At 45.5% G+C, this 16,537-nt stretch overlaps 1 protein-coding gene across 5 annotated transcripts in view; it reads right to left on the bottom strand.

The window, feature by feature from the left end:
* Positions 1-8,713: 8,713 nt before the first annotated feature.
* Positions 8,714-16,537, bottom strand: part of esrrb (estrogen-related receptor beta) — a 45,023-nt gene continuing 37,199 nt past the window's right edge. For 4 of the 5 annotated variants that reach the window (XM_086181701.1, XM_086181702.1, XM_086181698.1 and 1 more), the window contains 2 exons: positions 14,737-15,006; positions 8,714-12,037 (listed from right to left, as the gene is read on the bottom strand). In XM_086181701.1, the coding sequence (XP_086037827.1) occupies positions 11,793-12,037; positions 14,737-15,006 (515 nt within the window). In that variant the 3' untranslated portion in view covers positions 8,714-11,792. The remainder of the gene's footprint in view (positions 12,038-14,736; positions 15,007-16,537) is intronic. The other variant, XM_086181699.1, reaches the window with a different exon arrangement.

Here is a 16,537-nt window from a genome sequence, read left to right as displayed (position 1 = left end):
TATCCCTTTATTGATGAAAGCTTGTTGTTGGAGGTGATGCTCCGTTAACGGAAGAGCCAGTGGACGTTCATTTAAGCCGTCATTACTAAAACAAAGCAGCCTCTCGCTGCTTATCAGCCCCTTATCGACTCCCCTTCTAGGCCCTGTCGCCCAGCCAATCCAGCGTATCGACACCCATTGACTGGGACTTGAAGAAGAACAGGATGGTGAACTTGTCCAGTGCAGATCAGGGTCAGGGCAGGGGACGGGGGGCTGGGGATGTTTGTTTTGTGTACCGGTATGAGAATGTCCACCCCCCCCCCCCCCCCCATGGATCCAATAGTGCTGCGTTTGCTCAAAAATAAGTGACATGGGGTGAAAATAAGGCCTGAAATGACTGATCCCAACAGTTATGGTGCTAATTCCATCAATGTGTTTTCATTTCTCATGCTCACAAAATGGCATAACACAGCATCTAGACTGTAAACTGGGGGGCGGGGGGGGGGGGAGCTTTTGTTTTAAGACGGGACTAAATCCCCTGTAGGTCAAATAACCAACATGAACTGAGAGCCACCTCCACCCTTCACCCGACTTCCCCTCCCTCCTGTGCTCCCTCCCGCTTCCCAAGGTCAATATCTTCAACAATTAGTCCACGAAGGAGGAGGAGGATTTGAAGCATGGTCGCACCCTCAACAAATGCCCGCTCAAGGGCTTCGGGGGGCAGCAACGGTATGTCAGGCTAAAGTGAAAAGTGTACCCATTCCCTCTTTATGTCTCCATTTGCCACCCTCATTAAGGCCATTCATGAGCACTTAGAGGGCCCCTGCTCATCCACACATCACCCCAGTCAGGTCTGTCCTCTCCTTGATGCACCTTTCCCAATCAAATAACTATCATTAAAAGCCCGTTTGAGGCAGTGAGACCGCGGGGCGGATGAAGAGAGGTGGTCACCAACGTATCCATATAGCGCGATCATACCAATGTAATATCGATTGGTCCCAGTCACCATGGCACCAGGACAATAGTCCAGTCCTGCTGGCCACTGGTCAGTCTCCAAGCAACCCCCGCAACCCCCCAACTTGGCTGGCTGGGTGATCCATACTGCAGCAGATTAAAAAGCATGACGCGCCAGACAAAGCCAGAGGACAAAAATCTAAACGTATTCATAAACTTCCTCCTCAAAGTGGCAGGTCCATACAGTCGTAAATCTCCAGCTCATCCCTCCTCGCCTCTCTTGTTCTCTCTCTGCCAAATGCCGCTGGCCTGTCAAGACTCGGGAGGAAGAGAAAACAAGAACGGGCCAGTCATCAGGGAGGAAGACGAGTGTGAAAATACAGCCAGGGTGAAGCAAGTACAAATGTTGAGCTCAGAGAAACAGTCCCCTGTGAGTGCATGTGCAGTGATAGAATCATGACATTCAGCTAAGCTTTTCACTGTTTTTGTTCTCACAGTGTGCGCCGCCACTTTCTTACATCTCTTGCCTGAGTATTTGCTACAAAACTAAGTTGACGTCATCTTGAATTCCAAATATCTGAGACTGTTTTGTCTCGACAGCTGTCAACTTCCATCTAACAGACCACACACGCGTGCGCGCGCGCACACACACACACACACACACATACACACACACACACACACACACACACACACACACACACACAGAGGAGGATTTTGCAGTCGCTGAAGAGAAACCTAGCTGATGACAAGAAGGGCAGGCAGCTGATTTTCTTGATGCCTCAGCGGCTTGAAAACAAAGAGCAAAGGAATCCATTTTTGATTCAAGTGACTGATTTGCATAGAAAAGTTCATAAGCATGGGACATAAGGATATGGTCATAAAAGAGACCAATAAAAAATTTAACTATGACAGAATATTAAAAGTGGCAGTAAATTGTGGGAATGCTGCAGAATGACCCTCGCAGAGTGACTTCCTTGGGTGGGACTGCTAATCTCAGCGTGTGAGAGGGGCGCTTCACTGTACACAGAGAATAAAACATCTCCTACAGACCCCTGACAGATATGGTTGTCTCTCACACTTTCATCCTGCTGGATAGTTAAGATTTAAGATAATGACACAACGACTTTCACGTTGATGCCGACATTGAATCTTTTTAAGAGGACTCCTGCTGCAGAGCTGGGACGGCCTGTCAGCCACTGGCAGTGAAAGAGTTGAATGTCTCGCACATACTCGTTTCCTGATGTCAGAAAGAAATTGTTCGTAACATCGGCCCCTCACACTTGTCTCAACTCATTTATTTCAGCCAAGGTCTACGGATATAAATAAAAGGAAATGTTACTGGAGCATTTAAACTCAGCGCCAGCCTTGAGAGCAGTAATGTAACCACATATCATCAAAAGTGCTGAATCTCCCTTTGTCACCACACATGACATGCAATTCCTCCAAACATATTCACGTTTGTTGCCGATCATACAAATAAATAATCACAGAAAGCCAGGACAGCCCTTTAAAGCTGACCTCTACAGTAATACTGAGTGTCCGCCAGATTTATCCTGCGGCTACTAAAAAAAAAAAAAAAAAAAAAAAAAAAAAAAAAGGAATTTATTTACCAGCCACATGCAATTCTTTGTAAATGCTCTTCCTCCTCTAACACAGCCAAGCTTCTCAGGATGTTTTCATCATGAATGCAGTTCAACAGGTGGTCCATAGATGGAGCTCTTCTCATTAGAATATACATTACATTACATTACCAGGCTGTCCTCGGGTAACTTCATTCCTCAGCAGCAGAAGAGCTGAGCTGCAGTCTGCAGGCTTCTACCTTCACCTGCCCTCTGTGCAAGCACAGAGCAAACAACCAAGAGGGAAAAACAAACACGCTGCCTTCAGGCTGGAGAAATAGTGCCGCGCTCAACTTTTTGGTCTTAGTGTCCATTTAATATTTGTGTTTCTTAGCCTTACTTAACACACCGGACCCCTTGTGAGAGAGTGTCAAACCACAAACTGCCAGGTCCCCCGAGCGGTATGACTTAATTGAGCTATCCTGGGAAATCTAATTACAATAATGCACAGAGGATTGTGTAATATTCCCTCTGCTTCTGCTCTAACACCTATCTCTCTCTCACACACACACATACACACACACACACACACACACAGAAAGAGAGAGGGAGGGAGAGACGCGTTAGGAGCTTGTGGATACAGGCACAAACTGCAACAAGCGTAAAATATTTCATGAGAGATGTTTTAATCACGATTCATGGGCCAGTAAAGCTTTAACCAGCAGTCAGTCAGGCCTGGTGAGGACAACACAATGACAGTCACATGATGAAGGAGCGAGAGCCACTCTGGGCTGGAATACAGCTGCTTTGTCTTTGTTTCTTCAGATGATTCCATGTAGTTCTTGCAGAGTTGCCTCCATGAGAGAGATCAGTGTGTGTGAAGGTGGACAGGTGACAAAGGAGAGTAATATTAGTGTGAAAGCCCTCTTTAATTTGCGTGTTTGATGTTGCTCCGTACAGCTGGGAAATGATCATAACCATAACACCGTAGAGAGTTATTGAGCCGATCACAGCAATTCAAACTGCCATTTGCAAGGGTATCTCAGTGTTGCTGGATCCAAGACACAATGCACACGCCCGCACGCCCGCACGCACGCACGCCCGCACGCACGCACGCACGCGGATTTGATGTTACGTCTTTGTGGGGGTTCATCATTGACTTTCATTCATTTATGCAAGCAAACACCTGTTCATTTTCATAAAAAATGCCTTTTGCATTATTTGCCTTTTTGTTTTTTATTTCCTATTCATCTCAAACCAAACTCAAATGTCCCACTTCTGTCTGTTAACATGATGAAAAGCACAAGGGGATTTTTGAAGATTTTAAATCCGGTAAGAACATTTTCACCTCACTAAAACAAAAAGCATCGGGGGGATTCTTGTTTTCATTTGTGCCATGGCAACAAAGAGCAATCATAACTAAAATGTTGTCTCACCGACACACGGGTCAGTGATAGTGATTTGATTTTTTTTCTATCTGAACTAACAAAGATCTTCCTTCTAGTCACTAGAATTCCATTTGCATGCTGGGATATCTCCGCTGAGCCTCAGTGATTTGGATCTTGCACCAGACCACGTTTTGGGTATAAAAAAAAAAAAATAGACTAAATGCTCAGCTTTAAAACACAAACACATCGACACCGTTGTGCTATTGGTATTTAAAAAAAAAAAAAAAAGAATCTATCCTGCGTCTGCGCTCATTGACTGTGTTAATTCCACTGAAAAGTGTCCTAAAACACCTGCCAATAAGTGAGCTTTTACTGCACAAAGACAACAGGAAGAGTCCTGCAGCGGCACACTGGAGGTATTGATGCTTGTCAGACATCGACAGAGGCAACAACCTTTGTGTGCAGCGCAGACTGACAATGATAGGTAGCTGCATTCTCCACTAAACACCCCAACCAATAAAAACAAAACATGAATACATCAGGATGAGTGTGAAAGATAGAACAGGAGAATATCAGGGGCTGCTGGTTGGGTTTTGTGGGTGAGAGCAGCAGATGGGATGTGCCTATAGTTTCTTTTAAAGTCAATATGAGGTTTGTTAGTGACTGAGTGCAAGGTCAAAGGGACACAGGGGAGAGATGGGGGAGTGGTGTACTGGGGATGGTGGTGGGGGGGGGTGCTGCTGTGCCCAAGGCCATACCCACACAGACGGACACCATATTGAAATTAGCAAATGGACTGCATAGTGTCGCTTGCTGCCCCATTTGCGGTCCGCTCCTCTCTGGGTGATATACAGATGCACCCAGTGAAGGGACATCACGGCTTCAAAAGGGTAAGGGGGGGGGGGGTGTCTAACCTCCCCCTTGTCCTAAAACGAAATGGGTCGGCTCTTATTTATTTACAGCATGTTTTGCACTCATCTCATAACACTGTAAATTACCTGCATGGTCAAGGCTCCTTTCTCAGGCAAGCGGAGAGGAGAGAAAAGGACATAAAGCATCTGATCTATATGAAATTTAATTCAGGAATCACATATGATCTGTCTATTTCCATATATCACACTTTTACGAGTCATATTTTAAATACAAAATCAAATTTATGAATATAAATGCGTGAATTACGAGCCGTCATACGTGTTATGACGTACAATATGTCTGTAGGACCCAGACAGACTGTCTTGAAAATATTTACGAGATTTCTACAATATATCTCAGAAGAGGATAAGGGATGTCCTTAGATAGGTGATCACGTATGTATTTCACATCACACCCGCTCTCGCGATGGCGCTCACTTCCTGTTTGCGTCCCCCTGAAATAGACTCATAATCTGACTTGTTTTTGATTTGTTTGAAAGGAAAATTTATATTAACTTAATTAAGTAGCAAACCAGGTGGAGACGGGTGTGTGTGTGTGTGTGTGTGTGTGTGTGTGTGTGTGTGTGTGTGTGTGTGTGTGTGTGTGTGTGTGCGTGTGTGCGCGCACAGAGAGAATTCCATCAGAGGGATCTCTCAGGGGGCCGGACCTGGTCTCGAACAGAAAAAGGCAGGGGACTCCTCCATTATGGCAAACAAGTGCATTTGCTTTAAGGCCAGTGGAGATTTCTAACCTTTGCTTGACACTCAGAAAAGGTCAGGCCCATCCATGGCTTCCCTCTGGAGTTGAGCCTGACCCCCAACCCCCCACCACCACCAACCACTTCCCTGCCCACCCCCTCGTTGGACACTGGGAAATCCTTGGATCCATTACCATCAAGAGGGATCATCTGTAGGTGACACATGAGGAACGCGACCATGCAGCTTTAATCGCAGCTCACTGATTTGGAAGGTTTGGTCAGGATAAAACGCACTAAAGGTGTTTAGATTAAAATAGCGATTCTTTAAGCATTCATCGACTCCACATTCACTAAACGGCTGCGATGTGAGCACATATAGCCCCCCGCGTGAGTTTTCCTCCATTTGATGGACGTATCCATGCTTATCAATGTTCCTTATCTGCCTTCATTATTTCCAAACCACTGGTTAAATTGGAAAAGCCCATAAGAACGCGTGAATACATGGCAGAGGCAATAAAACAGCGGGAGAAGACCCCCCTTCTACCCACATACACACACTCTCATACACACACACACACACACACACACACAACAGTGTTTTTCTTGGGTGGAGGGAAGATACATTCAGCAGATAGTTGGAAATATTTCGGCTCCCCTGCAGTTTCATAGATAAAGGTACAGTTGGGCAAATAAATCTCAAATGAAGAAAAAAAAACCTCCACATACAGTTTGTGTGTGTGTGTGTGAGTGTGTGTGTGTGTGTGTGAGTGAGTGTGTGTGTGTGTGTGTGTGTGATTGTGTCTGTCTGTCTTCCTGTGTGCTGGCGTCCGCTGGTGCGCCCCTCTCTGCACCCTTGGGACCTGTTCTCAAGGGATTTTGTGGCTTTGCTTAATTTCTCTCAAGCTTGAGAGAGTGGGATTCGTTCACGCAGCTCACTCGAAAGAAGCAACCCACAGTACTTCCGAAATGGAGAAGAAAAGAACAACCTCAGATCACGTTTCATTTCCCCTTTCTACCATTTTACTGCATCAAAATAGGTATTTAAACTCCTCCGCGGCGTCACGTTTCATCGTGCGATTTCATAATGGTGAGATGATGAAAAATGTAACCAGAGTAATTTGACAAACTGGGACAAAGGTCCGCTGATGGCCATTAAAGGTTTTTCAGGACAGCGTCTCAGCCGTGCATTAAGCAGCGAGCAGGAGAGAAGGCGTGTAACCTGATAAATGCACTTAAAAACAGTGAAGATGGACAACGAGAGGGCGGCGTCTCGGATGGCCCGGTCTGCGCGCCTGCTCGGCACTCTGACAGCCTATTGATCAGCTGAAGGGAGTCTCGGGTAGTGGCGGAGGTGTGGAGGTGAGCGGGACAGGTACACCGCTAACATCGCCTCTTTCCTCTCCACACGCAACATCTTTTTTGAAAGTGATGTCAAGTTTTGTGTGTGTATGTGTGTGTGTGTGTGTGTGTGTGTGGGGGGGGGGGGGGGGACATTGATAGCTCACGGTTGTGAAAATGCCCAACTCCTGTTATTGAATAGTAATAGGCTTGTCGGTCGCTGCCTCCAATTTCACAAATGGAGCAATAAATAGGCATAAGAGAATCAGAGGAACAATAAGACTCCCCATAAAGGAAGGTTGCGCCTCAAAAAACGAGGAGGAGAAGAGGCGGGGAGGGGCAAGAGAGAATATTTGACAAAGAGATGAAAAGTGTGATGGAAACGGAGAAAGAGATAGAAAGAGAGAGAGAGAGAGAGAGAGAGAGAGAGAGAGAAATGGTGGCCCACTCTTCATTTCTGTGCCACAAGCTCTCCTGGGCATTTGCGTGCTCCGTTTTCAAGCTAAGTGTAATTTGAGCAGCGGGTTGATACAAAGTGTATGCAGCAGCTCTATTCAAACCCAATCACTCACCCTGACGTGTAATCCTTTCCCTTACCATCATCAATGTTGCTTTGGGAATAATGAAACACACTTAAGCAATACACAGCAGTCACGGGGCCCGCCAGCGCCGGCGCATCTTGATGAGACGCCGCGTGACTCTAATGAAAGGTGTTTTGACCTGTCAATGGCGCTAAATGATTGCGCTGCTACTGTATCTGCGGGGGAAGTATTGATGGTGATATCTGGGCCCCGGCTAGCAGGGGAAGGAAGGAAGAGCACGCGTGGGGCCCCCTACTTTTCCTCCCTTTTCATCCTCAAGTCATCTCGTGATGTCGTTGTTTCCATGTGGAGGATTATTACGATTAATTGGTTAGCAAGACATTATTTCAAAAAGGGAAATTGGCTCTTATAATTATACAGAGAAGGGAATACTTTAACTCCCTGGAATATCAGCTTCCTGAAATAATGGAGCTGCAGCCCCCCACTCACCCCCCCCCCACCACCACACACACACACACACACACACACACACACACCACCACCACCTCCATCAGCGTTGGCGTGTCTGTCTGCCTGTTTCCTGTGACGGATCCATTTTCAGCAGCTCCTGCAGTGGATGGTGGTGGGATGGTTGGGTGCAGAGCCGGTGCTCAGGTTCACAATGATTTTTCAACATAATAGAACTAATTTGATTTAAAATGGAATAGAAAGCTATTTTTCCCACATTTGAAGGGATATTTTAGCAGCTAAGCTTCGTTTCACTACATGCCAGTACACAGAACTGTTTTGGGGCGAGCGTTGTTCACTTCCTGCGCCCCTCTGGTCTGCTGGGTTTTTGCTCTGCCTCACTAGTGTTTCCATCATACCCCCAAGACACTGTTTTGCTTCATGCACCACTGAGGAACTTTAATAAGAATGAAAGAGCCTCCGACGCAAGAATCTGGTTCTCCTCATACTCGGAATGCACAACATATCAGTAGAAGCAAATATAGGTCTTTTTTTCAAACATCAGCATCAGTCCAACCAGTCTGCTCTTCAACACTGAAGTAAATATATGACTTATATTTACTCCTCTACAGACTTGATAATCTCTGTAATTAGTTGGAGGGAAAAAATGGATTTGTCAGCATCGGTCATCGGCTAAATCAGTCGTAAAATATGGGCATCGAATCCAGTATGGCGCGACAGTGCTTGCTATAGCACAGACGTGACTCCCTGTTGACCTCAGCGGAGGTGCAGGAGTGTCGCTGTTGTGCAGTCAGCAGGCGCAACTATCAGAAAAACTCGACAGACTGAATGATCTAAAGCCGCCACCACCATCATCACCACCATCACCATCACCACCATCACCATCATATGTCTGAATACTTGTAGATCTATCAGGCTGTAGCCTTGTCTTCTTTTATTCTGTAATCACAAAACTTTTCATCCAGGAAGGTTTGCTTTTCTTTTTCTTTTTTTTTTTTAAGGTAGAATGCCAAAGAATCACAGAGTTCAGGGAATATTTAATTCATTGATCCCTTTCCTTTTTGAAAATCAAAAGTAAAATTTACACAGATAGATGATTCAACGATCAGAAAGAGAGAGAGACAGAGAGAGAGAGGAGAGATATCAATGTATACACCATTGCAAATGATAAATTTCACACCATAAATACTCATAACACAGACGCAGGGTGTCAGTTGCCCGTCCCTGTCTGCAATTTATCATCAAGGGACCAATTCTGACACTGATGTTCATAAAAACACATACCCGCTTAGTAACCGATGTGGGGGTCCCACCCAGTGATGGCAAGGTCATGAAGTCAACATGCGTTTTCCTTTACAAACAGATGAGAACGATGAACGGGAACTACAGTTACAAACATCCGGAGAGAGGGGAGAGAGAATAGAAACATGGATGGCTCAGGTATGTCACAGTCATGACGGGATGATAAACGTGTTGAATCAGAAATATTGACAATATGATAATGAGGTAGTAGTCAGCAGGGCGCTGCGTACTTTATTTTCAATGGTATTTCGGCAACCTACTGTATTGATGCTGATATATTTACACACGTAGACACAGCTTGTAATGTAAGACATGTTCTCTTTGATTTTACACAGTGTCACATTGCAAGTTAAGGAGGAAAAAAAAGGAGGGTGAGAGAACCCCATTGTAATGATTCTTATGGCTGATCCTCTTGGGCCACTACAAAATTCTATTTTGTAAAGATTTTCTGCAAAAGTTTTCCTTTATACTGCAATTTCATTGAAACAAGCACAAACCTTTTTTTTTCTCCGTTTAGCAAATTAAATATAGTTCTTCTGATATACAGGATACATGTTTTTGATTAGAGGGATTTAGAATATGTTACTTAACAGCATACAAATTCTCCCAAATCTAAGTAAAAGCATGCTTTTAGCATGATTTCAGTCAGAATTGGTCCCTGTTGTATTGCACAACAGTAAAATAAGTCAAGTTCTTTTGTGGAGCTTGTTAAGTGGACAGCAGCTGGTTCAAGTCGGGAGGACTATGTGCTGGAGTGGGTGGTCTTCCTCCTTTACATGGCCATCAGGCGGCTGTAAAAACAAGGTCTGCTGGCGGCTGGAGAAGTGCTAGCCATAGATATCGCGAGTGTGGCGGCAACTCTACCCAACTGCTTCGTCAGGGATTCCTTTGATCACAGTATCATATTGTTGTGACAGCACCACCGTTTAACACATCACATAAAATCCTTCAGTAGTCTAAGTGTTCGCCTCCGACACACACGCTCTCACAGCGAGACAGGCGGCGGCACAACTCCACTGGACTGGACGGCAGTTTTCCTCAGCACGGCGTAATGGACATCTAGCTAAACACAGAGAGACAGAGCAGGAGATGGCTCTCTCCTAGCAGAGATCACACCTTGTACTGACACTCAGTAGGGTTGCTGTTATCCTTTGGAGCATGCTGACACATTGTTTCTTGCATAGCTATTCACATGTGCACGCTCAGGCATCCCGAGCTCTCCTCGCAGATGCCTCCCTGCCCGCTTGCCCGCCTGCCTACCTCTGGGCCGGTGGTGTTACTCTGCACCGGCCACTGTGTCAACTTGAGGTCATGAAGAAGTGTTCCACGTGTCTACTGTACTCCTGGAGGGGGGCTGCACAGACAACAACCTCCTGCTGGGTTAAAAATAAACCTAGTGTGAAGTGCCACAGCTCCAGCTTTGCACCTGCCATTTACCTTCAATTTGGTTGAAGCTCTATAAATGCAGGCACCGCTATTTAAAGACAGGAGGTGTCTAACATGGTGAGAGCAGATGCTGGGCACCTTGCTCCCCGTGTGTGGGACCACTCTGCCACAGGCTTAAAGGGGTCCAAAATAGAGTGGCTGACATATGGGCCTGTGATTGTTTGAACATGGAATCTCCTGGACTTCTGCCACACCGCATAAATCCTTTGATACTGCCACAGCAACCTGCTGATCACGGTTCACCTAGCCCCCAATCAGGTCGTCTATTTGCATGCCAAGGGGCCATTTCCACAGGCTTAAGCAATGACCAAATTTAGGGTTCAGCGTGTGACATGAACAGCACCACAGACCACTGCAGGAGCAGGAGAGACGGGTGCAGCGGTGCGTCCCACCAGTGGGGCTGACATACACAGGCACGGTCTTCTAGCAACAGCAGCATTAAAAAGCACATGAAAGATAGGAGGTTAAGCCTGGCTTTCCCACAGCTCCCTTTATTGCTGAGTTACTACAGAATAAGACGACTGACTATTAACTGCCTATGCTAGTTTGGTTAAACATGGGACTAGCAAGCCTTCCAGTCTCCTCAGAGATCGCACGGCTTACGGCTCTGGAGAGGTATATCCAATGACATTTAAACTGATAAAGAGTTCACATTTAAGTAACAATTTTCCTTCATTTTTTTTTTTTTCCCCCCTGGAGAAGAACAAGAGAAAATGGCCACCAAGTTCACCAGACTTTGAACTGTACAGTCAGTCTTCCAGTAATAAATATATACATGTCCTGGTCAAGTCCAGGCAAAAACACATTTGTGAGACAAGAGAGTTTCTGGTTGTTGACGCCTCCGCTGAAAGAAAGAAAGAAACCCTTTATCTGATCAAGAACTACTTATTCTGAAGATGCCGAGGGACAGGGGGGTCCGTCTTCGTATACAGCATGATCACTGACAATTAACAAAAACAAACAAAAAAAAATATTACTGTACATAGTATTTCTTATATATTTTAAATTAATCTTCATCATTCTTATATTTATACTAATAACCAAGTTTTGCATTTGTTCTTTTTTACTTCATGTCCCGGGGTTCCAGGAGGAGGGAGGTCAGTCTCTGTCCTGCCTAGCACAGTCAGTGGAGGGCTCCCTCTCCTGAGGACCCTCAGCCTTGGTTCAAGTCACTTCCTGTGTCACTAACGCAGTCATCCTCTGATCAGACCTTGGCCTCCAGCATCTCCAGGAACAGTTTGTGCATGGGTACCTTGCCCTGCACCTTGATGCTGTAAAAGTGCTGCACCGCCTTGGTGGCTGTCTGCCGCAGCAGGGGCAGGGTCATGAGCAGCTTGCCCGCCCGCCGAGGGTCTTCCTGGTGCTGGCTGCTCTCGTAGTCTTGCAGGGCCTCGTGGAGAGCGTCCTGAAGCTTCTGGACCGCCTCCATGTCCTCTATGTGCATGGAGTCTGACGGGAGGAGAGAGCAGGGAGTGAACATTGATGGATTTCTAAAATTTGAAAAAGAAGTAACTACAGTTGAGACACTGGTAATATAACAGGAGTGATGGGAAATGGATTTTTCTAAACCAAAATTAAATCTCATGATTGATCTTTACTGCTGTCAGCGCAGTGAAGTAGGGAGCACATTATCAGTGTAACTCACACCCTGACAAGATAAAGAATAGATCATAAAAAAAAAAAACAAAAGAACATCTGCTTACTTTTATTTATTTATTTACGTATTCTGTGCTGAACTACGCTGGGAAAGTCACATGGCTCTTGACCGGTGAGACTGGAAATCAATGTTATCCTCCAGTAACAATGGCATGAATAGCACCCAATCTCTGCTGAGTGAGAACACATGAAATATCTCCGCATTCCAAAGGACGGAGTGAAAAACAAAGCAAAAAAGGGAGCCTCCATTAGAGAATTGGACGCCATAAACACGCAACACTTCCTTCCAATTAATTTCCTTCCTCCTCCCTCAAAGGGGTTCCTGAGCACCAGAGTGTTGGAAAAGACAAATACTTCAAGAAGTCTTGACAACAACTATCTGATACAATGGGGTTTAGCATTTAAAGATGATGGTTTTAGTCTGAACAACAGAAATAGTGACTGTCTGCTTCATTCAGCTCAAATCTCTCTCCCGACCAGTTTTAGAGCGCTCTACAGTTTCAGTCTGGAACGCTTCTCTCTGGTGTTCATTGCTCCTATAACGTTTCGCAACAGTGCCACCGCCGTTTCTCGCCGGCCCTACTGTACATCATGTTACAGCACTCCCCTCTCGTTCTCGCCTTTTCTTCTCTTTCTAGCAACCAGCCTCTCTCAGGGACAGTCCAGGGTCACCGTTCTCTCACTGGTTAACCGGTGTCTGGCACTTTGGAGGCGGCATGTCATTGGCTGCCTGACTCGCTTCACCTTGGCGGTGCATATTTTACCACATGGGACAATAAAAGGCAAAACAGGTTTTAGACTTGGCCCCAAATTCATTGACTGGAACAACTGTATTCCCAAAACCTTGAGACATTTCTCACCCTGACGGTTTTTCAAATCCACAGTGGTGAAATGAAGTAGGTCGTTCGGAAAAGTGAATGGGGAGGGAGGGAGGAAGGCAGAGCATGGAGGAACATAATGATCTCATGCTCTTTTCACACTGGCTTGAAAAAACACAACCTAACAAGATTTTTTTCAAATCAAACCATCTTATCTTTCACACTCCGAAGCACATTTTAGTGATAAACCTGATTTGAACCATGCTATAAAGGAAAGCAGAAAATAAAGAGAGATGGGGTCGTCTTAACAGATGGCAGGAAAAAAAGGGCAGCGAGCTTGTAGTCCTTGGAGGAGGGGTGGACTTAAAAAAACAACTTTGAAGAAACAATTTCCTCGCAATCCATCAGTGAGCCCACGTCGATCCGATTGATAAACTGCTAATTACAAAATCAATCGCTATGAATTTTCACAGCTGTCAGACAGAGGGGCTCCCAGGAGAGCGATCTCCCAGAGACCTTGTTCTAATGTTGCGGGCACCCTCCTCCTCATCATCCTCTTCGACCCCCCCCCCCCCCGCCATCCTTCCCTCCCATTCTCAACAACCCCACCTCCCTACCAAAGCTCTGTCGTCTGAAAGCAAAGCCCCACCATCAGCATTTTCATTTTTTAGCCCGGACAAAACAAGGAAGAGCGGCCCGGTGACCCGGTCATGCATTGATCAGAGTGGGACAGGCCCTGCCTCCTCAAAAGCAGCCTGTCAATAGCAGCGTGCCGTCTTCGCATTGGAACAAACGAGGCCTATCACTCCCTGATACTCATTCCATTCGACTTAACACATTTTATTGACAGCCCCTGTGCTCCTAATGAAATGCTAAATTTATCTCCTGTGGCTGCTGTGCCCTGCAGCTACTGTTATGGAGAGAGAGAGAGAAAGAGAGAGAGAGAGAGGGAGGGAGAGAGAGGAGAGCGTGCACTGGAGAAATACCACAACACAGAAGGTGTTCAATTAAAAAAGCTCACTCCCCCATCCCTCTTTCTCACACACTGCCCTTATCTTCTCTCCATCTCTCCATCTCACGCTCCAAACTAAAGGTTACACTGTAAAACTCCTGAAAAACTGAGAAATGTCATTTATGGAACTGAACACATACATTGTAGCTCCCAGTTTCAGGGCTTCCTCACCAATCTAGTCAGAAACAAAAGTCATGTCCAAAAATACACATCTGCAGTGGCATCATCAAATATTTTATATTTAAATAAATTATCATATATAAATAAAGGGATATTCTGTCTCTATTTTTCAAATGTAAGATGGATTTTAATTGCTTACCGGGAACAGGAGATAAATGAGTCATATCTTTAGACTTCCAAAAATATATTTGTAATAGTTTTTTTTTTTTTTAACTGTATATGGAATTGAATAATAATAATAAAAAAAATTGTTATGTTCAAACTATTGAATGCTCTGGGAAAGGCAAAAAAGAATTGACTATTAATTTAAAAATATGAATATTAGAAATAATATATGAGCGAGTAAATTTGAATTTTTTTTTCAACTGATTAAGTCAAAAAATTATAAATATCAGCACATGGACATTTGTTCAGTAGGTTTAATAAAAGTGCACATGAGATTTGCTTCAGTTAAAAGTATAATTTGTGCTGGGACGGCCCACCTGAGTTGGCGAGCGCGATGGCCTTGAGGGTGACAAACTCCTCCTTCTCCACCTTGAGCTTCTTGTATTTACGGACCAGCTGCAGGATGGAGACGTAGAGATCGAGCAGACCCGTCAGCCGCGAGTGCTCCTCATCCATGATGTAGTCCTCCGCGTACACCAGCTCGTCCTCATAAGGCAGCGAGCGGAACACGATGCTGAGGATGAGGATCTCCATCCAGGCACTCTGCAGTAGACTCATCTGGTCTCCCAGAGACAAAGTAGAGAAGCCTGGAAGCACAGGGGGGATATCAGGATATCAGTGTGTACTTATACACCTGAAACCATTTAGCAGAAAGTATTTCAAAGTTACCAAACATGAGTTGTCAAGTGGCGGTAGCACATGTTAGAGGGTTTAATTTAAATGCAGAGGCGAAGGTCCTCTTTGAAGCCAGTGTCAGAGCACTTGACTGGGCTTTACTGTAAGTGTGGACAGTAAATCGGTGCAAAGGTCTGGGACACACAAAGCTATGTGGTTACCCCCTTGTATCCTGTCACACTTGTATTGGTGTGAGGGGGATTAGCACCGAGACACATTCTCATTGGAGGGGTTGAGGACATGACATGCACTGCGTAGTGGTGGGAGGTGATAAGGGGGCGCACGCACAAATACACACATACACATGGATGCACAAAGATATGCCAACTGGGAAAACAAACACACACACTAGCACAGCATATGTATCTATAAGTGCCTGATTCCGTACACAGAAAAAAAAAAAACACATCGGTGTTCACAAATACGCACACAGGAGGTCACATGGTCTAAGCCCAGCCTTAAGACTAAACCCGAGTTCCTTCCCTCTACAGCAGCTGGATGGCCACATTTGGCTTCAACGCCTCTACATACGCTCCAGATAGAACATTTAAAAAAAACTCACAGATCCCCAAAGATGAGCTGTGACAAATCCAAATTAATTAAAAAGCCCAAAACAGAAAGGAGAGAGTGAAGTGTAGATATCCATCCATCCATCCATCCCTCTTCCCCTTCCTGCTACCTCGCAATAAACTGTCAATAAACTGCGCCAACTCCCCACAACCCACCCTCTCCCCGCCATCTCCCACCTCCCCTCCCCTCACACTGCATGCCTGCAGGCGGCCCATTCTGACAGCATATTATGCTCTTCAGCTCCGCCCATGATTAACATGATTGCTTTTACAAGTTGCTGTTGCCACGCTACCTGCCACTGCGTGATTAAGAGGCGATAGATTACAGTATTGACCGGGCCGCTCACCACATCTATGCCTCGCGTTTTCTCTGAAATATAAATGATCTCACTTGGGTGCAGTCACCAGCCTGATGTTTATCTCCTGCTGCCAGGACAATGCACACACACACACACACACACACACACACACGCAGGCACACACACACACACACGCACACGTAGGCAGGTTGAGAAGAATAAGAGACATGATGAGGAAGCAGCAGAGAAAGTGACGGACGAAGAACATGTGTGTTGGAGAGAGAGAGTGAAAGAGTGAGAGAGAGAGAGAGAGAGAGAGAGAGAGAGAGAGCGAGAGCGAGAGAGCCAAGAGTGGTACCTGAGTGTTCAATTTCCCTTATCGTGGTGATGACCACTGCAGGGGGAGAGCTGCAGGATACATTAATTAAGAGATTGTGATCAGAATGTGAGGGCCTTCACATTCTGAAGGGGAATCAATAGTCAGTAGAATAGAGCGCCAACAGTCCAGCTGGACTGGTCAGAGGTCTACACAACATTCGGCCTAAATTACACCCAAAAATCAAACTACCGAAAGC

This window comes from Aulostomus chinensis, chromosome 17 (genome assembly GCF_037954235.1).
Source record: "Aulostomus chinensis isolate RoL2024-O1b breed Wild chromosome 17, RoL_Achi_v1.0, whole genome shotgun sequence".
Taxonomy (NCBI): Eukaryota; Metazoa; Chordata; class Actinopteri; order Syngnathiformes; family Aulostomidae; genus Aulostomus; species Aulostomus chinensis.
This window is presented reverse-complemented; position numbering and strand designations above follow the sequence as displayed.